Here is a 21,987-nt window from a genome sequence, read left to right on the forward strand (position 1 = left end):
AAGTTACTCATTTCTAGTGAAATTGTTAAAAAAAATATTATTTAAATGTAAATCAATTTGAATGTAGGCAACGCTTTTGATGTGAATAATAATTATTTTCTCAAGCAAAATGTTGACCAAACACGATTGTAATCATTTTTTTCTGTACAAAGAAACAATGTAGACGTTTATTCGACTTATTTCGCACAAAGTACTTAAAATTAATATCAAAATGTTTAACATTTATTTAACATCGGCATTGTGTGCCATGCTACTGGAAATGGAATCGATGGTATTTTATTTTGGCAACTGATAAACACCAGCAGCAAAGATCAGTGCATGCTCTCGAACTTTGCGCTGTAAGAAATTTTTCAATTCTTCTTGTGAGAATTCAACGCCCGGCCCATGCGATGCAAACATTCGCAACATTTGATGAATCCGCTCCAGCGGCATGGAATTTAAATTCGTCAACATGCCCACAATGTAAGACCAAAATACTTGCAATTCCTCTTCACGCTGATCATTTGCAGATGCCATTGCACTCTCATTCTCGTCATCGTCCACTTGTTCTGTGGATGCAAAGCAATTTCGTTTCAGTCATTTTCTCGGTATTTGCAATGAATTCAGTTGATATTGTATTTCAAATGTAAATTACCTGAATCTTGTCGCGTGTGTTGTTCAATGTTTTCAATCAGAGTGAAGTTGTCGCTGGAAGTCTCTTCGATTAGCCCTTGTGCTTGCCAATATGCAATCTTTTTACGCACCACCGATGCAGGTACTTGAATCTTTTGACTTAGGTCTTCTAAGCGCCACGAACCTGCGTAGGCAAATTGATGAATGTTTGTGTTATTTAAATGTTTCTTACTTCATTCTAATTTCTCATTTTTCTGCGACGAAGAAAAACCCGAAAAATTTCTTCCAACTTACTCTGTTTCTGGAACTCATAAATGATAACCGCATGAATGGGTGAGACAGATAAGTCCAACTTCTTATTGCCGACTTCGATTTCAAGCTCAACTCGACCAATGAATGGTCGCCAAAATAGTGTTCGATTCCCTTTGTACGCCTCATATGATTTAGTATAGCAGTCAAAGACTTTCTTCAACTCTTCCGGTAATTCGATTGTGTCATTCTTGAACGATGGCCAAAATTGGGACGACAAAATCAGCGAAGACAGTGGGAACATTTCAACTGGAAAAAAGATACATTTGATGTCATTTCATTTTCTTTCACTAGTGTGGAGAAGAATCAAAACAACACATACCATTTTCCGGCGTCTGAATCGTAGTTTGAATGTGAGAATTGATTCGCTTTGAATCGGTAATATCTTTCAGCATGACCTGGCACGTGTGCAGCATTGTTTCATCGAAACGTAACTTGAGAAGTTCCAAATTGCGTATCTCACGGCCTGGATTGAAGTCAAGCTGCGACAGCAGTCGATCGGCCAGCAAACTTCTGTATTCATTGACAAATACCTCTTTGCTGCCATAAATATCGACAACCATGGAAATGATGTCAGCTGATCGGCTGGTTGGTTTTTGATTTTCTGAAAAAAAGTGAAAAAAATTAAATTGTTGTTTCGAAACGAAAAATACTTTTGATTGTAAAGTGATTGGTTGCTTTTGACATACTGGTACTTGCATCGATTGGATCCGGCATCCAATTTTCCCAGTCTTCATTTTGGTTGGAAAGATTTTCGACATATGCTTCACTTCGTGCCAACTCCTCGGCCAAGTCAGTTGGGCCATCGTCGGTGAGGGCTGATGCAACACATCGAACGGTGTCCTGTCGTGATCGCATGTACTGTTTCACCGGTTCGGTTATCGTTTCCAGCAACACGCCAGTGCTATCTAAATGCCGAATAGTCTTAATCGCAGCCACATAGCCAGTCAAAATGTCTCTCGTATTAACACCGGGATGCAAGAGACGCTTCTCCAACACATCTTTCAATGACTTTACCAGATAAACACGCAAGTCAATCTTCTCCAGGCAAATTTTTAAATCGTCAATGGCCGGTTTTGAGTCAGGGAAATCTGTACATGGTTTGGGATGCATACGTTTTTATACGTGTGATCAATTTATTGTCAAACAAAATGTGTGACTTACCTATAATGACGGTGAAAAATTGGTCTATGATAATGTGTGCATATGTTTCGTATAAATAATACTCCAGCTTAACGCGAAATTCTTTCAACACATCTCTGACACGAGCATTGTGTACTTCGATTTTCAGTGATCCCTGGTTATAGATGCGAGTCAACCAGCTAATTACCACGGTGTCGAGCCACTGGAATCAAATAAATTTCATTTTAGCTGCCATAGAGTCAAATAGCACGTTTCGTTTACCTGCAACAGGCCATCCACATGTGACGTGTCCAAGATTCCTTTGCAAGTATCTTGTACGTGAGTATCGATACGCTCTTGTATGAGATTCGTAAGTGTAAAGCCAGCCAATCGATCCAGTAGATCCATATCGTACAGGTACTGATTGGTTTTGTTGAAACCAACGACTAGCTCTTGACATCGACAGTTATCCGTTTCTTTGTTACAGCCATTGCATTTGACTTCATCCATCATTTCGACATCTGCTCAAGAAAAACCAGTAAATTCAATGACAGAAAATAATTGCACTAAATCAAATCATAAACCAAACGACTAGTCAGTCAATTGGTAAAATCCAGCTTACCACTGTCCTGATGACTGTTTGCAAAGACCGTGAATGAAACATGGTAGAATGAGTGAACAATTTTGGTGAAATTGGCCGGCAATTGTGAGAGTAAGTCGATTTTCAGCATGTTTTTGAATACTTCAAGCTCGTGTCGGTCACGATAAACTGGATTGCTGAATCGGCACAATGTTTTCATCGGACGAACTCGGTCCAAAATGCGTTGAAACTTTTGATATTCCTGATGCAATTCATAAATGCTCAGCTGAAACTGATAGAAACCATTTTCGGTGTCATTGTCCGAACTGAAGTATTTCCAAAACTTTGGCACGATCTGATGACGCAGCAGAAAATCGATGTTTAACCAAATTGTTTCGTAGATATTTTCCGCAATATCCAATCGCACCCATTCATCGATAATGAATCTCAAATCGGTTTCCGAAACATCACTCGATTCTTGCAACTGAACACCGGCATCATCATATGCGAACAGAATGGAAAAAAACATTTTAAAATTTTTGTTTTTATTGGAAATTTACAAAATATTGCTTCTTACACTGTTTTCCAAAATGGGAAACACTTTCACCGATCGCTCCCAAATGTACTCCAAATTAGCTCCCAAATTAGCCATCGAAAGCGACAATTACAAAGAATTTCTGTTTTGTTTGATATTTCTACAACTGTCATTTGAACGAGACGACGATTTTTTTATGATTGAAATGTTTGCAAACATGAGCATAACCTCAAATCCATCGACTCACATGAAAAGTCGACTGAATTCAAAAGAAAGAATCGAAATTGGTGTATCGATTATGATTACTGATTATCATGTGCGTGTGAGACGCGCGTCGCTGTTTAATGTAAATTTAATCGCCGGCAAATCAAATATTGACCTAGACCACATGCAATATGACTTCATGGATTATTAGCTGCAATAACTCACGTTAAATTGTTTGTCATTGTGCGACAAACATTTCGAGCGGCGATGTTTCTTACTTCCTTTGGCGTCATCATGTAACTGTAATAGTTTAGCATTCAGATGACTTTGAACCAGATTGGTTTTTCGGGTCAAACGTGAATACGATCTGATAATACCGTTATATAGCGCATAAGAAAATGAACACAATGTATTTTTTTTGTTTTTAAAATATTATTATATTATATTTATCGGAGCAAAGATTTTTTTTGCAAAAAAAGAGAAAACAAAACATCTTTCCAGAAGAAATTACAATTCAAATAAATCTAAATATTGTTTTTGTCTGCTTCGGCAGATGTATAAATTTTTGTTAAACAGATTTTCAGATTGTATCAAAACGTTGTATTTTTTTTCATCTTCTTTTTTTTCTCGCGAAGCTCACAGGAATCAATTCGGTGAATGTTTGTATGTTGGATTTTTTTGTGGTTGTTGGGATGACGTTGTAACATTTATTCGTAGATCCAGTCTTTGTTGGCTGGGGTCCATGAGACGACTTCTTTTTCGCCGAACCACAGGGCAATTTCCTTGTTTGCCGATTCGACGGCATCTGAACCGTGAATGATGTTACGGCCGACTTGAATGCACAAATCACCACGGATGGTGCCTGGCAATGAGTCAGCTGGGTTGGTGGCGCCCAACATTTGACGACCAGTCTTAACGGCATTCAAACCTTCCCAAACCATTGGCACGACTGGGCCGGAGCTCATGTATTTAACCAATCCTGGGAAGAATGGACGACCGGCGAGATCAGCATAGTGCTTCTCCAACAATTCTTGTGTTGGCTGAGTGAACGAAACGAATGCAAGAGAAAAAAAAAGTTGGGTTAGAAATTAGGTCTCTGTTAATTATCTCACACTGTAATTTGCATATAAAATATGAAGCAAATCGCATTTTCAATATTATTATTTTTTATCAAAATGCAATTTTTGTTTGATAAATTAATTTTTTTTTGTGATTGAAATGCATTTCGAATGTACGATGTGGTGTGTGTTTTTTCTCTCTCATTGAATATCCGTCGTACAAAATGTTACAATGTTCTATGAAAATGTTACAAAACCGGAAAAAAATTATGTTTTTCTGATCACTTACCCAAACGAATTTCAATCCAACCAATTTGAAGCCTTTAGCTTCGAAACGTTTGATGATTTCACCGACGATACCACGTTGGACACCGTCTGGTTTAACCATGATAAAAGTACGTTCTTGGTTGCCGGCCATTATTTTTGCTATATACGAGAAAAATGCCAATAAAGTACAGATCATTTAACGATCACACAACTTGGAATGACGGCAATATCAAATTCAGTTTCGCTCATAGCCTCTGTCTCACGTCTCTATGCGCAATTTATCGTATGTACACGTGTGTGCCGGTGTATGCGTTCAGCCTTATATAAGCACACGACCAAGAGCAAACGAGTCGCTCTAAACTAAAACCAACTAGTTCGCGAACAAATGATGTGGCGCTACCAGTTCGATACTAGGGGGAAAAAACTATTCAGTATTCATCGCAGTTGAATGGGAGAAAAAATATTTTTCTCATTTTTCACATCCTTGAAATCGATTGCATTGAAATAAAGATGCATTGATGTAATTTCTGGATTGCATCAAGTAGCTGGAATCAATGGCGAAAAAATGGGTTTGAACTTGGCGCTAATGACAGCGGTATTGAAAAATGAAACGAATCAGCAATGTCAAATATGTGTATGTGATGAATTGGTAGCCATCTTGAAATTTCATCGATTCAGAGTATCCGGCTCAGAGTGGCTTGTAGGAAAATTACCACAAATCTTGCATACATTGACAAATCCAGAAACGCACACACACATGCCACAAATACACATCCAACGGAACGCAGAAGCCAACGAAGAAAAAGTAATGAACAAAAGAGAGACAAAATGACAAAATAAAAGAAACGTTGATTGAAAGTCAATAATTTCGGTCTATTTGAAACATCTTCATGACTTCATGTAATCATTCTATAATTTATTTTTTCTCTCCAATTTTCTCAATGAACTTTTTTTTGAAATTTCATCAGCTGATGTTGAATGAGAGAATTTCTCTAATTTCGGAAAAAAATTCGGTATAATTGAGAATAGCATATGAATAAGATGGACAACCATATCCACATCGGCTGTCGAACAATGTAAAGGTAGACGAGAGAAAAAATACAAACACATGCACGCACAAAAACACACTCATTCACTCGCACAGACACACACATACACACACACACATGCAATCCTATATTAGCTTCTATGTTAGTGAATAGCGAGACGGAGCGAGGAAGTATGTATAAGACGACGCACAGTATTAAAATAACAAAAGAGAAAAATCATATTAAAAAAAAGAGTTTTACCGTCTTCGTTTGGCATTGAAGGCAAAAAAATTGCACACAAGCACAGAATAAATGCTAACACGTTCATCACAGCGATTGCTAAAAGCGAGTTACAATTCAATCTACTGTGTAAAATCATTCGCGTGAATGAAAGTTTTTGAGAATTTCGTTGCTTTTAGATGTGAATTAATTTACGTGACAAATTAAGCCAAAATCAAAGAGGCAACCACAACACACAAAAAAAAACAACCAAGACAGAAAACAAAGTGCAAGTTATAAGTACATGGTGATTCAAAATAAATAGGCAAATCGTCAGAGAAAAAAAAACGTGAAAACAGGAGTTAGTTAACTATTGCTGCTTCTATTTTTTTGTATTTTGTTGGTTATCTTAACCTTAAGTGGTAATCTCTAATATCACACACAGCGCTCGTACAGTGTACGGTGTACAATCGACGACTAAGAAGTAAAAAAGAAGCATTTAAAGCACAAAGTAGTGAGACAAGAGAAGAGTGCGATAAAAAAAAGTAAGGCAAAATCAAACGAAGAGAAAAAAAGAATCAGTGGAACTTTAGAAAATAGCGAACCATGCAAGGACAACAGCCAGTCATACGGCAGGCAGATCAACAAATTTTACCACAATCAACCAGCATTATAATCAAGACAATGACTGATGGCATACAACAAATTACGCCAGTCGGTAAGTTCCCCAAAAAAGCCACGATTCCATTCAATTCGATGCGATATGAATTGTTACAAAAATCCATTATAAATGCAAACTTTTTGATTGTTATTGTTGCTGCTGCTGACGTTCGTTACATATCAAGACAAACCGAGCAAGTATGCTAATCGTAGAATGCGGTGACACTTGCTTCTAGATAACAGATTTAAAAAAAATTCCGACCATTTTTGTTCGCTCTCCTCCTCTAAATACATGCAATTAATTACCCAATTTTAAGTCAGCATTTTGTTCATTTCGCATGGTGTGTATGTGTTACGTCATTTTTTTTTGCCACCAATGTGTTTCATCATATTTTGTCAACAAAATTCGACCGACTCTCATATCTTCACGTGTTTCTAACAATTACGTGCTGACTAAGCCAAACATGAATTCAAGCAGAATTTTCCATACACAAAATCTAATGACATATCCATTTTGTGTGCGATGTACATGCTTATTTCGTGCGTTTATTTTCGGGAGGGCATATTGACGAATTGGAATGAACGCGTTTCGCTTGACGTATATGTTTTTGTTCTATCATTAACAAATAGCACTCTCTCAGACCTGATACTACATGTAGCCTACGATAGCATCGAACGATTGGAAGCGAGAACGAAAAAAAATGAAACAAAACAAATACACATTCACACACAATGAATCAATGAATGCCAAGGCCGATCATTAGGGACACCAGTGTAGAAAAATGTCTTATACATTTATAAGATATATCTCACGATTTAACTGTCATTTCTGTTTTGGTTTTCATTACGAAAATTCCGTTGTATTGTGGAAAATTTTCACACTGACAACACGTTGCGTCCATATTTTTTTTCTTTCTTTCTTGATAAACGAATTATGTGTATGCGTATGATTCAGTGTGACTTGATACAATTGTCGGACGCACACAAAGCATAATCGACATTTGATTTGCATATGAATTCGAAATCCCATGTAAACAAATCGTAAAAAATGAATGAATAATGATTTTTGGTTATGATTTTGAAAAAAAAAAACTCTAACAGGTTTACTAGAGCTCGCCCATCGGGAATACCAAGCAGTGGACTATGAAAATGCTGAACGACACTGCATGCAACTATGGCGACAAGATAGCAGCAACACGGGCGTCCTATTGCTCCTGTCATCCATTCACTTCCAGTGTCGACGATTTGATAAATCAGCACACTTTTCGACATTGGCCATCAAACAAAATCCACTTCTAGCCGAAGCATACAGGTAATCAAAGCAGTCAATCTAGACAGCATCAAAACTAATATTTGCGCATCTTCAAAATTCTTTTCGATATTATTATTTTTTGTTGGCAAAAATCGAACCATTTTCATTACGGAGATCAAAAACCAAAACAAAGAGAATGACACACACACACACACAAAATTGACATACCGAGGGGAAATTTTACGAATGTGAAATGTGAATTATATTATGGTCATATCACATTCGAAAGGTTTCCCCTTTGTTTCATAAACAAACAACAGAACGAAAAATATTACGTTCAATCTCAAAATTATACAATGGGCGGCACCACAATCAAAATTAACTCAAAATTTATTTGGTTCAACTGGATTTTGAAATTCGACAAAAACAAAACAAAAATACCCATTTGGATTTGGAAAAAATTTATAAAAATCGTCCTTTTCAATGGCAATATTTTTCAATTTTATGCGTTGTTTACATTTCACTGAATTATTCCAATATCCTTATGCTTGTGCAATGGTGAATTTAATATTTGAACGAATCGAATATTTGAATCATTTTCTTCTTCTTTTTATGCTGCAGCAACTTGGGCAATGTGTACAAGGAACGTGGACAGTTACAAGAAGCATTGGAAAATTACCGGCATGCCGTTCGTCTCAAGCCCGATTTCATTGATGGCTACATCAATTTGGCCGCTGCTTTGGTCGCAGCACGAGATATGGAACAAGCTGTTCAAGCATATGTTACTGCATTGCAGTACAATCCGGTACGAGCTACTGCCCATCGACTTATTATTCACTATTCTCGCTTGAAACCCACATCTAATTGAAATGTTTCTATTCTTCTTCATTGCAGGATTTATATTGTGTGCGCAGTGATCTGGGAAATTTGTTAAAAGCATTGGGTAGATTGGACGAGGCGAAGGTATGAACATCAAAAGACATTCGAAATTTAAAACAAAATATGGCGATTTTTAATTATATAATTTTGGCGATCGTATTGTTGAATCAATTCAAAATGGTTCAATTATGATTGCTTCCACATCATATTGACTTTTTTTCCAATTGTTTTCCTTTCCCCACATGAAAAATCGGATTGCTCCGATTAGTTTTTCGTAGTTACTTTGCATAAACTAGTTGACAAGCTCTACAAAAAAAAATCACATCTATTGAACCGATTGAAATGATTCGGCAAGTGCTTTGTGGTGAGTGAATGCTGGAATTGTCGAATGTGTCTGTTGGATCAACTCAAATCAGTCAATATTCATAACACATTTTGCAAAATAAAAAACGAACCGTTTCCCAGCGCGATAATTTTTGTTTGACCATTTCACAACGAAATCGAACGGTCGGGTGTTGCTCCATTAATTTGGTTTTTTTTCACTCTATCTCACTCTCTTTGTTTCTATCTCTCTCATTGTTGGTTCAAATTGTTCATATGCGTAATTTAATTTATAATTGCTGGTACGTTTAATTTCATCACGATGCGCAGGCTTTATTTTTCGAAATGTTATTGACAATTTAGGCTATCATTCCATTCATACTCATTCAGGCAATTTGAAATGCGTATTACCATTTAACCCGGTTTAAGGCATGGGTGCATACCACTCATTGATTCATTGCAAAAAATAAAGATGCAGTTAAATGGTTTAAACATTTCTGTGTGAAATAAAATCGTTTATTGTATTGTGCGTAGATATCATTCTTTGCGTAAAGTGACATTTTGGCGTTTTGTTTTTTTTTTGATTGAATATTCTTTCACTATTTCGATCAGGAAGTATGGATATTGTGGTTTTATTTTCGAGAAAAATAAATCGGACTTGGATAAACGGCAAATGTGACCTCTAATTGACCTGTGTTGGTGATTTCGATGTGTGTATTTTTCGTTCCTTGACAGAAAAAAAAAACAGCTGATTTGTTACTTGCGATAGGGATTTGATGCGTAGGATATCTCATAGCATTTTTCGTTCATCACAATTGTACACGTTTTCCGACAAAATGAAATCGGCCGAATTTGGCCCCGGTCGATATCGTGGAAAATAAAAATTAATGCGCCTCGAATTGGAAAAACAGCCACTGACAACAGCGGATAAATCTTCAAAATAATTTGCATTGCATTGAAATTGAATTAAGATTTAAATCAAATAAAATTAAGAATCACATGGAAATAAATGTACAAGAAAAAAATCAAATTATTGACGATTTTGCCGCTTTGTCAAACTCGAGTTGCAGCAGGCATATTCGATGTGCTTGATTGGCTTTCATACGCTCTGATATTCGAAAATAACACGACGTGCACAACTTTTCTTTTACTTGAAAAAAAATGGGTCCATTTAAATATATGCAAGTCAGAGTACACATCTATCAGAGCTTATGCTGAAGTTGACGAATGAATGTGGATCGAATGCGCAATTTATATTTACAATTTATTTTACAACAAACAAATGATGATTTTTTTCCAGCTAAAAAATATTTTGTATCCTCCTCTCACTTATCAAATTTATTATTATTCTTAAATAAAATGATTTCAGTGGATCACAATCGACACATACATTTAATAGGGATAGAAAAATTATTAAATGACTGAATATTTCTTTTTATAAAAAAAAATCAAACCAAATACACACAATTCCAAGAACAAAATGAGAAAAGAAATGAGCAAATGAATTGCGCGAACAGAAAAAAAGTGGCACATTGAACAACTTCACACAACCACACACAAACACACTTAAAACCAAATTCAAAATACCGAAATGAATGAATTTTCGTCACACACCCACAAAAAATGCAATGCATTTTGCAAAGAGCCATTGCCCTTCCCCGGATTTTGAAACTGAAAATAAATCTAGAAAAATAGAGCGGTTTAATATGTTCAAATAGTGTGTACCAGTTCAGGTAAAGTAATGTGGATACTAAATGACCAACCAATCTTATTCACAAAACAAAAACAATTTTTTTTTAGAAAAAAGAACCAAATCAAAATTTCCAAAAACCGAATAGAAATTAAATGTGATGAATTTTTTTTTTAAATTTTTTGTTTGAAATTCATTGAATTCGTAGAATTTTATTAGCAAATGCGATTTTGTTCATGAGAAAAGGTGCGTGCATTTCTGAACCGAAATTTTGTTGTCAATCATTTCATCGCGATAAATGCGATCGTCGTTCTTCCCAATCTTGTTCCATCTCTTCAATCACATCATCAATGATTGAATTAGAGAACTTTTGATTGATGTGAGAATCAACTCAATTCTGAATCATTTCATTCAAGGATTTCTCTCCATTCCTTTGAATACATTTTCAAATGTTGACAGCGCGGTATTTCAAGTTTCAAGCGTGCAAGAGAAAAATAAATGGGTCAGTCAAAAAGCCTCATATTCTAGTCGAACCAATCAATTCTGATGATAACCGTCTACGATCAATCACAATCTTCCATATTTTTTTCGTGTAATTTCCACCATTTCTAGGCAATTGCACGCACATTTGGCATCAAACAATTCAGTTGAATATATATATGGTTGAAACCTGGAAATCAAATATTTTATCTTTAATTTTAGGATTTTCTTGTTGGCGTAAATTATTGCGTGTCACATTTGAACGAACGATGTTTTTCCAATTTTCTATTCAACATTCCGCAAAATGCGCTTCATTTTGATTTAGAAACACAAATTCAATGCCTTTTGTCATATATACGTGGACGACACACACATATCGTCAACTTTCATTTGAAACAGAATAAAAATAAATAGATTTCGATTGAACAAATTGAAAAATCCGAATCTGAATCAAATTGAAGCCAAAGCCATCCATTTGATTTGGGACGTGACGCGAATATCCGGTGGTTTAACTTGAATATAAGGAAAACAATGCCTTTACTATAAATATTTCTACTCTGAACGATACGCGTCTCCGAACTATCAAACCGGTGGTGACCAAATTGGAAAAACAACCTAGTTCATGTGATGTTTTGTGTGCGTAAATCAGCAAATTTGTTACATTTTTTGGCGTACAACTTGTTCAGCATTATACGTGGCTATATAGACTTGCGTTCATTACTTCTAACATGTTGCAAGTAGTTATCAAAATGCGATAGCTACTTTTTGTGCGTAAATCAATTTCGTTTTTTTTTTCTTTGTTATTACAGTTTATATTCTATTGAAAGTGTTCAATTTGTGAAACAAACGGTTTTCGATTCACGTAAAACGAACATTTGTAAACCAAATATTTTTGTTGTTTGAACAAACAAGTCCAGATTTCTTTTTTCCAGAAAAACAATATGTTGAGAATAAACAAATAAAAATGATACACTTTCGATAGAATATATACATGGAACAACAGCATTTAGGTTGCTTTATAATAATTTTTTGTTTCATTGCTAGGCTCTGTAAAATTGTTTTTTATTGATTTGTGTGAAGCAAAATGCATTTTTTTGAAAAAAAAAGTGAACACATTTCCAAATGACAACAAAGAAACAAAAGAAAATATCTCAACACCCAAAAAACCGAAGCATATGAAATCACCAAACTGATTTCAGACGGATTTGAATTTGAAATCGATTGAGCGCAATTTTGTCTCTTCTAAAAAATTCACCTTCTAAATGCCACAGATTTAAATTGTTTTTTACCAAAAAAAAATTTCTCATTTTTACTCATATATGTTCTTCGTTGAGAATCTAACTCAGTTTTTTCTTTTCTTTTTTTTTGTTTTTTCTTTCATAAACGATCGATTTGCAATGCAAATTGTTTTTTTTTGTTCAAATTAAAAAAAAAAACTAATACCAAAACTCAAAAACAAAACCGTGCGCACAAAACCACTCAGGCGTGCTACTTGAAGGCGATTGAAACTCGCCCTGATTTTGCCGTCGCCTGGAGCAACTTGGGATGTGTATTCAATGCTCAAGGCGAAATCTGGTTAGCAATTCATCATTTCGAAAAGGCCGTCACATTGGATCCAAACTTTTTGGATGCATACATCAATTTGGGCAATGTGTTGAAGGAGGCTCGCATTTTTGATCGGTAAGTGATTTTCTTTGATTATTTTCAATAATTTACTTGTGGAAAATTTCCACTCAGTTCGATTCAATATGTTAATTCTGCGACAATTTTTATAAATGCACAATAAAGTGAATTTGTTTATCCAAAACTTGTCGATTCCATATGAAAAGCTGATGTTCGATCATTTTATTGAGAAGCAGAAAGTTTGTTGATTGCACGTCAATTGACTATTTGGCAATCACCAACCATACATTATTTTAATCTCGTTCGTATTCATCAACTTTCAATTCATTTTCTGAACTCAAATTTGACACAGCCAACCATCCACTCACTCAACTTTTTTTTTGTTAAGTCCATGTTTGCGCATAATTTGCATATCTGGCAATTGTTAGCAAAAATGATTCAATTTAAAATTTGCATTCTCATATTGTTTGCACACCGCAGAATTTAATTCATTTATATTGATTTTGAAGTGGAATTGGTAATTCGCATGGTAGGGCGAGCATCTCGAAAATGCAAAACCCATACGGTATGTGAACAATGTGCAAAGTTCAAAGTTCATTTCGTAACATACAACAATGCATTCACAGCTCTCGCACAGCTCAATTGTTCGGCAAATTGATGCGATTGTCATCAGTCTAATCGATTTGTCTATGCAATTCTGCATTGACTCTTTGGATGCTTCAATGAATTTTAATTGGAAATAAATCAAACGCAAACACGTTGACTTTTCTGATTACTTTCACATGGAATTCACATTTTCTATTTGGTCTTATCTGCCTTTTTCGCATGATTCGTTTGTCTTGTCTGTTTCAGACGATATGAATTAGAAAGAAAAAAGTTTGAAACATAAATCAAGTTGCCATACACCATTATTTCGCCAATTGTGAGGGTATAACGAGAGACCCGCTTGAAAAACTTCCACCATCTTTACAATGAATTCATGTTTTGATATATGTAAAATACTTGAATCGTATTCGTTGCATTTAATTTGGTTCAAGATTTTCCTCATTCCACTGGCTTAGGTGATTCGAAACGAGCACGAAATTGAAGACTTAGTAGAAGAAATCGAGGGGAAAAAAAGTTTATTAAATCTGAGTAGTACTTTAAGTGTGTTCAAAATAAATGAGCACAACTGAAGATAATATATGGTTAAGGAAGAGATGAAGGAAAAGCGAGATGGAGGAAATCGAACCGCATCAGCAGCAACATCAATTGAATGATTGAATCGGCTTTTTGGATTACGCGGGTCGGGACCGAATTGAAATGTGCTGCTCTCGGTTGTGGTTCAACTAAAGCATAGGCACAAAATGGAAAATAAGAGCATTGCAAATTATTTTATTGGAAAGAAATCGGAATAAAATGCTTCGAGTTTACACCAAGCTTAAGCGGAAATTGCGATGACATTGAATCGATCGGTTGGAAGAGACATGGCACATTTATATTGTGCCAACGAGATTTTAATGGTAAACGAGGAAAAAATTGACGAGCAGAAAAAAGAAAACGTTTGTTTGGCAATAGCTTTGATCCCAAGCAACACTCCGCGAGCATTAGGCGAAACAATAAACAGAGAAAAAACCAACCGGATTCGCATAATGTCCGATAAATAATACGTACATTGTTCAACACACATTATCGACAATGATACTTGTCGTCATTAAATGTGAATTTTATTGGCCTTATTTGCACAATTCTTCTAGTTTGCTTTTCTCGTATCTGTTTCTTGTCTTGGCGGCCACTTTTCCCACTTGTTTGCTGTTATATCCATTATTGCGTTTATCTCTTTTCATCTTCGTGTATATCTAAAAGCTCCCCGCCATTTCGATACATCCGTCTCGGAATATCAAAAGGGGATAAAGTGGGATATGACACAAAATGCGAACAAAGCTCAAATCAAATTCAATATAGATACATCGGGTGTCTCGTCACAATTCATCGAATTTCCGAACACTTTACCAATTTATATTTCATATCGCAATCGATTTAGCATATGGAGCGAAATACATCTAATGAAATCCCAACCATATCTATAGCCAAAGATTGCAAGAATGAATGCGATGCTTCTTTTATTTTTCGATCAACGATGGCAACGCGCATCGCTGAATCCCAAAATGTTCTACATGATTGATCGACGCAGTAACATCAGTTCACTGGCATAATTCGTAAATAAAAATTCTCTTTTGAATAAACTCCTTTACCGGGGGCATAGCTTCTGATGAGGGTCCGCAGGGTCCGTATTACCCCCTTGAGTGCGCTAAATAAATTACCCCCCTCTGATTGTAGAAAAATTCTGTTCACCCCACTAAAAATTTGTCCCTGATTAAATTAAAGATGTATCACTTTACATTGAATCTTTATTCAAAAACCATTTTTATTTTGAAAACGCAGTCATTGAAATTGTAATTAAGTTTCAGTTTGGTAGAGCCTCGAGCTTCAAAATCTCAATCATTTTGAGCATCTCAACCGTTGACCATCCTTTGATCTTTTTTTTGTGTCAGATTGCTGTGGATCGACTTGGTTGTATTTGGTGAAAATAATCCGTGTGATAAATGTGGCATATTTCAACAAATTAACGAAGAATTTGCTTTGAAAAAATATAAACTTCGTGAATTTCCGACGATCTCTGCAAAGAAAGACATATCATTAAACAGATGTGCAATCGAATCCACGGGTTTTTTGCCTGAGAAGTTAAAATTGGGAAAACCCACTCCAGGCAAACCCAATGATTGCACCGGACCACATTTCTTACTAGAAGATTTTGGCACTTAAGTAAACTGATTTTGAAATGAATTTGTTCCGCAATTTTCCTTACAAAAATTAGATTTTACCCCCTCAATTTTATGGAAAACATTTGAAATTACCTCCTTACATTTTGATTGAAATTTGAAAATTTACCCCTCCCCCCTCGGCGTGCGGGCGTCAGAATCTATGACCGCGGGGTGCATGCACCATGTTTATGCATAAACATGAAAAATCTAATCAATGGAAATTGTGAATGCATTCCAAGTGCCGGGACGAAAAAAAAGCAGCAGCAGCAATAAAAATACAACTTTCGATGTCATGTTTAAAGTTGGCAACATCACCGAAAATTAGCTACAAAACTATGCAGACAACAAAATGTGCGGCATGTTAGTATGAGTTGAAACAGTTTTACGACTCTTTTTTATCGTCTCGCTCCAATTTGTATGCAAGCACATTCACATCGCTCATTGATAACATGTGCTCGTGTTGCTGCACTGTTGCAATGTTCCCGAAGGCTGAATGCCCCCGTTCGGGACTCGGGAAAAAAAAATGTTGTAGGTGCTGCAATATGCAAAATACGATGCATGGAAATTCGAGATTGAATGTCAGAAGTGAATCGAACACCCTTACTTCAGTTCTCTCTCTCTCTCCCTCCATCTCAGTCAGTTCACAAAAATAAAATAAATGATATCATCTCCATAAAAGCAGTCGAGACAGACCCATTTGATTAGTCAATCATGTGGCTGCTACTGCTGTTGCTGCGACATTGCGTTTAACAACCCATTCACCACATGCGCTCTCTCCGAGACTATCAGCGCATTTGAATCTGGTTGACCAAAAAACGGTAGATAAAATGCTGCTGGTATTTTGATTTGTGTTTACAACGAATTGTAAAATGTTCCCGTTAAATCCCATTCAATTTGGAATATGTGGAGCAAATTGAAAATGAAATGCTAGATTATAAATAAAGATAAGGAAATTTATTGGCACAACATCGAACCGAAACAATGGCTGCCAATTTTCTTTTGTATGAAAATCGAGTGTACTTCGGAAGAATTGCCAGATTTATCTTCATCGTTGCTAACATATCTACACCGGTTCTGTGCACAGGTTTCCAGCGATAAAAGTGACTATCGACTGCAATATCGATATATTCACACAAAGATATTTCTGAATCAGATATTCTGATTAAGTAAATTATGGCATTTGCATGGAAATTGAAAAGTGAAAAATTCATATACCTCCATGCAAAATGCACGCGAGTATTCTATGCATTGGAAAGTGGATACGTTTGAATGGCATATGAAAAACACAGCGCAAGCATTTATTATGCGATTACATATTAACTTGGGATTGAAATTCTTCGAAGTTGTAAATCTTTATTGCGGCCACACACACACACACAGCTAATATCTATCTTCGTTCGCGTTTACAGTCAACGTTCAATATACAGACATTTGGTAATGTTATTCCACCCATTCGATCAGCGTCAAAAGCAGCAACAGCCACATACATACATACACGAAGCCATTTGAAATATCAACGCTCGATGCCATTTTATCCACTATAAAAACAAATGATAAAACTAAGCTCTAATTGAATTTTAATGAAGTTGCCGATGTGCAGTACATTTGTAATCTCTTGTGTTTTATCAAACAATCAACTGTATCCTAATTTGTGAGTATGATTAGAACAAAGCCGCTTTCACTTGTCAGAACAATTTCGGTTGGCCTTTTTCTAGTCGCCAAGTATTATACTTGTGTCGTTAGTTTCGACTTTCACATATAATAAAAACCGATGTTATATGAGCATGTGTGTGTGTGTCAGATATACGAAATAGAGCCACAGACAGCCTTCAATGTCGGAAGATTTTCATGACAAAAGTTATTTGGTATCGCTCGTAAACCACCATCATCGTCTTACAATTGCCATGTCACAAAACTATATGCGAAACATTGTTTTCGGTGCATATTCAATACGCAATTCAAATTCGGTACACAAAAGTGTCGTTCGCATTGAACTCGCATGTGTTTGCCAATGGAGATTCGTTCAAATGCTTTTGCATTTCTAAGAATTCCTTACGGCTAATGATTTCGGGTAATTTATTTGCCTTTTGTACGGATTTTCAGCTCGGTTCGGCTGTGAGTGTGTTGTCAACAAATTCAAGAACACCAAATGGGGATAATTGGCCGATTGTTTGTGTATGAACATGAAATCGAATGTCATTTTTCTTCGATGACGACGAGGTTGATGTTGTCAAGAAAACGTTTGATGTCGGTTCAGGCTTTGACTTTTCGCATCACTCCCAATTGGTTTCGATTTCATATCGCAACTCATTCACAGTTGATTACAACGAGCGATCATCAGTTTTCCCATATGCATACATAAGAGCAAATATGATGTGTGTTTCAGCGTCCTTTGGGATCATTCAATCCTGGTAAAGTATATCTCGCTTAACCCCCCTTCCCCCCCTTTGTCCTGCGGTTTTGCTTCGAATGTTATGCTAAATAGATAGATATTTGCGCAAGCTCACAAACACACAACCAATTCACCAGTTTTGGTGATGGCGGATAGAAAAAAAGCGTCCCAAACAAAATGAATTGAGATTGAATTTCACATCAAATCTACTGACAAATGGCATCGGAATTTGCGATTAATTTATGAGGATTCCATTGAATGAATTGATTTCGATGCGATTGAGACGTGTGTAAACAATCATTGCCGTAAATATGACGGGCTCGAGACGCATATATGGCCTTTAGTCAAACTGCGACAGCATTCAGTCATCCAATCCATCCGCTGATTACATTCGGAAGAGAATTCGAGCTGAGTAACTGAGAGAGAGGAGATTGCGCGCAGAAAAAGACAAAAAAAAATGCAAATGGTATCAGATGGAACTGGGAAAGAGAGAGGGTGAGAGAAAGAAACAGACAGACAAAAGGGAGTAACTATAATGGAAAAGCTCATTACAGATTGCTCACATAACAAATACTCCCCAAGCTCACCGAGTCGAAAGCTTTGTACGCTTTTCACGCATATATAGACAGACATCACTCCATACGTGTATGCGAAACAATAGTATAGAATGGAAATGTGGATAAAATGTATTCCCCATTCACACTCCTATCCGGATCGTCGTAAACAGGCTGTTCGCTCTCTTGTGCGATGTCAAAGCTTCTTCGATGCCGTGCGCATTGATAGTTGTGGCGCACAACGACGACGACAACGAAGATAACAACAACACACGTACGCACCTCGCAGCCCAACTGAAAACGGGAGAGATGACGAGAAACACACAGAACACAATATACTCGGCCAAAAAAATAGCGAATAGATAGAGAGAAATAAAGCACTACACAATACAACAGCAGAAAATCGGTGGCATGTTTTATAATCGGTCGCGCGTTCCATGGCATTCAGTAGTAGCATAGCATAGTTCGAACTTACATGTTCTGTTTTTGCTCTCTCTCTATTTTTTAAGTTTTCTTTCTCGGTATTTTTGTTCGCCTTGCATCTCAGGCAGTAACAAGAAGAAGCCAATATTATTCGCCCGACCAAAAATATATACATACACATTTAGTTCATCCAGTGTTTAAGAAACGTTTTTCTGGGATTAGTTCTTGTTGTTTTGTTGGGTTCGATTTTTTTTCTTTTCTTCTTTTGGGTTTTCTCAACGAAATTCTAAACGGTATTTACTTTTATATTATACACAAAAAAAATCAATCCATCAAAGTCAAAATTCGAATTTGTTATATTAGTTTCGAGACGGTTTTCGAAATAGCAACATCATCAAAAAACATCGTTCATATCGCTGACTCTTTAAGACTATAACAACGAACAATATATGAGATGCCATCCGAAACTGTTGTGCTGAATTTTTGCGATTGTTTTAATAAGAAGTTCTTTGACGTTTGTTTTTTTATTATTCTCTCTGTTGGCAGTCGCACAGACATTAATTGTTCCTTTTTGGCTCTGTTTGGCATTCACAGAGACAAAGATTTAGGCAGCAAGAGATGCGTAAACGTGTGTCATCGATTTTGAAAAAGAAAAGTCAAATTCCGTTGTTTAGGAGCAAAAGCACATGGCTCCACAGTTCTATCTCTGTCTCTCTTTCTCTGTAAATGAAGCTATATGGCATCAAAAGCTAAGCTTGTGTTATGTTCGTACAACTTTTGTGTGCATTTCAAGCAATGCGGTGGAATGTGATGTGACTCACTCATTTCCTGCATACTTTTTTGTGCCTCTTCTCTTCTCATCCGCCAAACACTTGATTCTTTGCAGCCGTCGTGCGTTTTGTGCTCGTTTTCCGATTTGCTGATAATAAGAAAAGAATGGAATTCGGCGATGTAGCTATTAACCCTCTACTGCGCCATTTTTCTACAGAGCTGGGGAGTAGTGTTGGCCGTCGAACACTTTCGAACACTTGTTCGACCGTTCGAAAGCATTTAAAAAAATTGTTTTGTTCGTTCGTTCGTTCGAAAGTTTTGTAAAAAATTATTTTGTTCGTTCGTTCGTTCGAAAAGTTGAAAATTATTTTTTTTGCTCGTTCGTTCGTTCGAAATTTATGAAAAAAAAATGTTGTTCGTTCGTTCGTTCGGAAATTGCTATGTTCGACCGTTAGGATTTTTACATTTGAAATACATAAGAAGCAATTTTGATTTCTTTGGGTAATACTGAAGGTACAACGTAATTACCGGTGTTATTACTGAGTAATACCACTGGTAATAATTATTATCGATCTTATTACCGATTTATAAGTAATTACTAAGATGATAGTTATTACCGATTGTTACCGTTAAGTACTTAATTAAACTTTGTACTTAAGCTTAAGTATGTACTTAACGTATGTTAAGTGCGTTAAGTACGTTAAGTACATTAAGTACGTTAAGTACGTTGAGTACGTTAAGTACGTTAAGTACATACTTAAGCTTAAGTACAAAGTTTAATTAAGTACTTAACGGTAATAATCGGTAATAACTATCATCTTAGTAATTACTTATTGATCGGTAATAAGATCGATGTATTACTCAGTAATAACACCGGTAATTACGTTGTACCTTCAGTCTTACCCAAAGAAATCAAAATTGTATTTGCTTCCTATGTATTTCAAATGTAAAAATCCCAACGGTCGAACATAGCAATTTCCGAACGAACGAACGAACAACATTTTTTTTTCATAAATTTCAAACGAACGAACGAGCAAAAAAAAAAATTTTCAACTTTTCGAACGAACGAACGAACAAAATAATTTTTTACAAAACTTTCGAACGAACGAACGAACAAAACAATTTTTTTTTATATTGTCGAACGGTCGAACGAACGTTCGAAGCCAACACTACTGGGGAGCTCACTTTGAGCTGATTTTGTGGCGTGGATTACGAAAAAAATAATTAAAATGCTAAATTCCTCATAGTTTACTAGAAAAATGCTATTGACAAATATCCGAGAACAATCAAAACCATTGTTTTAAAGTGTCAAAAATGTGTCTAATTTTGAATGAAAATAATTAATTCTGTCAACTTTTGCTTTTCTCGCAAATTCTTGTTGATAACTAATGAACCGCTTGACGTGTGAAAGGGACAAAGATGAAGAAATCACGTTTACGGATAAAAATGTAGTTGTAAACATTGTGATCTGACGTATCGTTTACGGTATATAGCCTTTTTTCTATTGCCCGTCCAAAGGCGGTCTTACGAACTAGAGGGTTAAGCACCTCACACACAAAACCACCGAATAATATGGTGCGCATTCCGTCTAATTGAAATGTGAAATTAAATAATAGCGCTGCGATGCGTTGCGTTCGTTGGTAACGATTTGGTAACCGATAAAGCTGTAAAACCATTTTCGGTCCATTGGATGGGGGCCAGGGGTCGAATTATTGAATATCGAATTACAAGCTGTGTGATGGGAAAATGTGTGTACATAAGTCAAAGCGTCAACTAGCATCCGGATTGTAATGTGTATACAGATATATATATATTCAATCATATAATCTGTCCTTGCTGTCGGCAAATTTTCAACATCAATATATTGATGTATGCATACATGCATATTCACTTGAGCTGCTCGTTTTAGCTTTCAGCATAAATATTTCATGTCGCTTAAATAATATCCGATACTTTTGGCCCTCTCTCTCCCTCTGGCTCGCACCCGCTCTTACTTTCCCTTTCTATCATCGCTTTAGATTTGTGTGCTCATTCATTTCAAAATAATCGACACTAAATGAAACAAAAAGTTCTTTACGACGCCCTCATACTTGTGTACTACAAAAACGTACACGCACAAGTATAGCACTATAACATCGATTCGTTCACATGAATGCATAGATTTGCAAATCATTTACACACCAGGTTGAATACACGCGTTCTGC

At 36.1% G+C, this 21,987-nt stretch overlaps 3 protein-coding genes across 3 annotated transcripts in view; 1 reads left to right on the plus strand and 2 right to left on the minus strand.

The window, feature by feature from the left end:
• Window positions 1-52: 52 nt before the first annotated feature.
• LOC129573703 (anaphase-promoting complex subunit 2) lies at window positions 53-3,603 on the minus strand. Its single transcript, XM_055454614.1, has 10 exons — window positions 3,588-3,603; window positions 3,201-3,324; window positions 2,666-3,107; window positions 2,326-2,564; window positions 2,086-2,266; window positions 1,611-2,012; window positions 1,244-1,525; window positions 907-1,170; window positions 635-796; window positions 53-548 (listed from the first exon to the last, which is right to left on the minus strand). Exons 2-10 carry the CDS (start codon window positions 3,273-3,275, stop codon window positions 277-279), a joined length of 2,319 nt encoding a protein of 772 aa, XP_055310589.1. The 5' UTR covers window positions 3,276-3,324; window positions 3,588-3,603; the 3' UTR covers window positions 53-276.
• Window positions 3,604-3,772: 169 nt separating this feature from the next.
• On the minus strand, window positions 3,773-4,975 carry LOC129573708 (nucleoside diphosphate kinase). The gene is made up of 2 exons (XM_055454619.1): window positions 4,710-4,975; window positions 3,773-4,402 (listed from the first exon to the last, which is right to left on the minus strand). The coding sequence occupies exons 1-2, from the start codon at window positions 4,881-4,883 to the stop codon at window positions 4,070-4,072; spliced, it is 507 nt and encodes a 168-aa protein (XP_055310594.1). The 5' UTR covers window positions 4,884-4,975; the 3' UTR covers window positions 3,773-4,069.
• A 388-nt stretch (window positions 4,976-5,363) lies between these two features.
• Window positions 5,364-21,987, plus strand: part of LOC129573702 (UDP-N-acetylglucosamine--peptide N-acetylglucosaminyltransferase 110 kDa subunit) — a 44,207-nt gene continuing 27,583 nt past the window's right edge. The window contains exons 1-6 of the mRNA XM_055454613.1: window positions 5,364-5,492; window positions 5,656-6,652; window positions 7,696-7,906; window positions 8,468-8,651; window positions 8,741-8,809; window positions 12,700-12,896. Of these exons, the coding sequence (XP_055310588.1) occupies window positions 6,541-6,652; window positions 7,696-7,906; window positions 8,468-8,651; window positions 8,741-8,809; window positions 12,700-12,896 (773 nt within the window). The 5' untranslated portion in view covers window positions 5,364-5,492; window positions 5,656-6,540. The remainder of the gene's footprint in view (window positions 5,493-5,655; window positions 6,653-7,695; window positions 7,907-8,467; window positions 8,652-8,740; window positions 8,810-12,699; window positions 12,897-21,987) is intronic.

The sequence above is a fragment of the Sitodiplosis mosellana genome, unplaced genomic scaffold (genome assembly GCF_009176505.1).
Source record: "Sitodiplosis mosellana isolate CC-2019 unplaced genomic scaffold, AAFC_SMos_1.0 Smas_scaffold_6102, whole genome shotgun sequence".
In the NCBI taxonomy this organism is placed as follows: domain Eukaryota; kingdom Metazoa; phylum Arthropoda; class Insecta; order Diptera; family Cecidomyiidae; genus Sitodiplosis; species Sitodiplosis mosellana.

What these genes read in the sequence shown, in the direction of transcription:
- LOC129573703 (XM_055454614.1), bottom strand. Translation starts at nt 3,275, where the DNA reads ATGGCTAATTTGGGAGCTAATTTGGAGTACATTTGGGAGCGATCGGTG. An exon ending in AAACAGTCATCAGGACAGTG is followed by an intron (nt 2,565 to 2,665) that starts GTAAGCTGGATT and finishes TTTCTTGAGCAG; the next exon opens with ATGTCGAAATGATGGATGAA. An exon ending in ACACACGCGACAAGATTCAG is followed by an intron (nt 549 to 634) that starts GTAATTTACATT and finishes TTGCATCCACAG; the next exon opens with AACAAGTGGACGATGACGAG.
- LOC129573708 (XM_055454619.1), bottom strand. Translation starts at nt 4,883, where the DNA reads ATGATCTGTACTTTATTGGCATTTTTCTCGTATATAGCAAAAATAATG. An exon ending in TTGGATTGAAATTCGTTTGG is followed by an intron (nt 4,403 to 4,709) that starts GTAAGTGATCAG and finishes TCGTTCACTCAG; the next exon opens with CCAACACAAGAATTGTTGGA.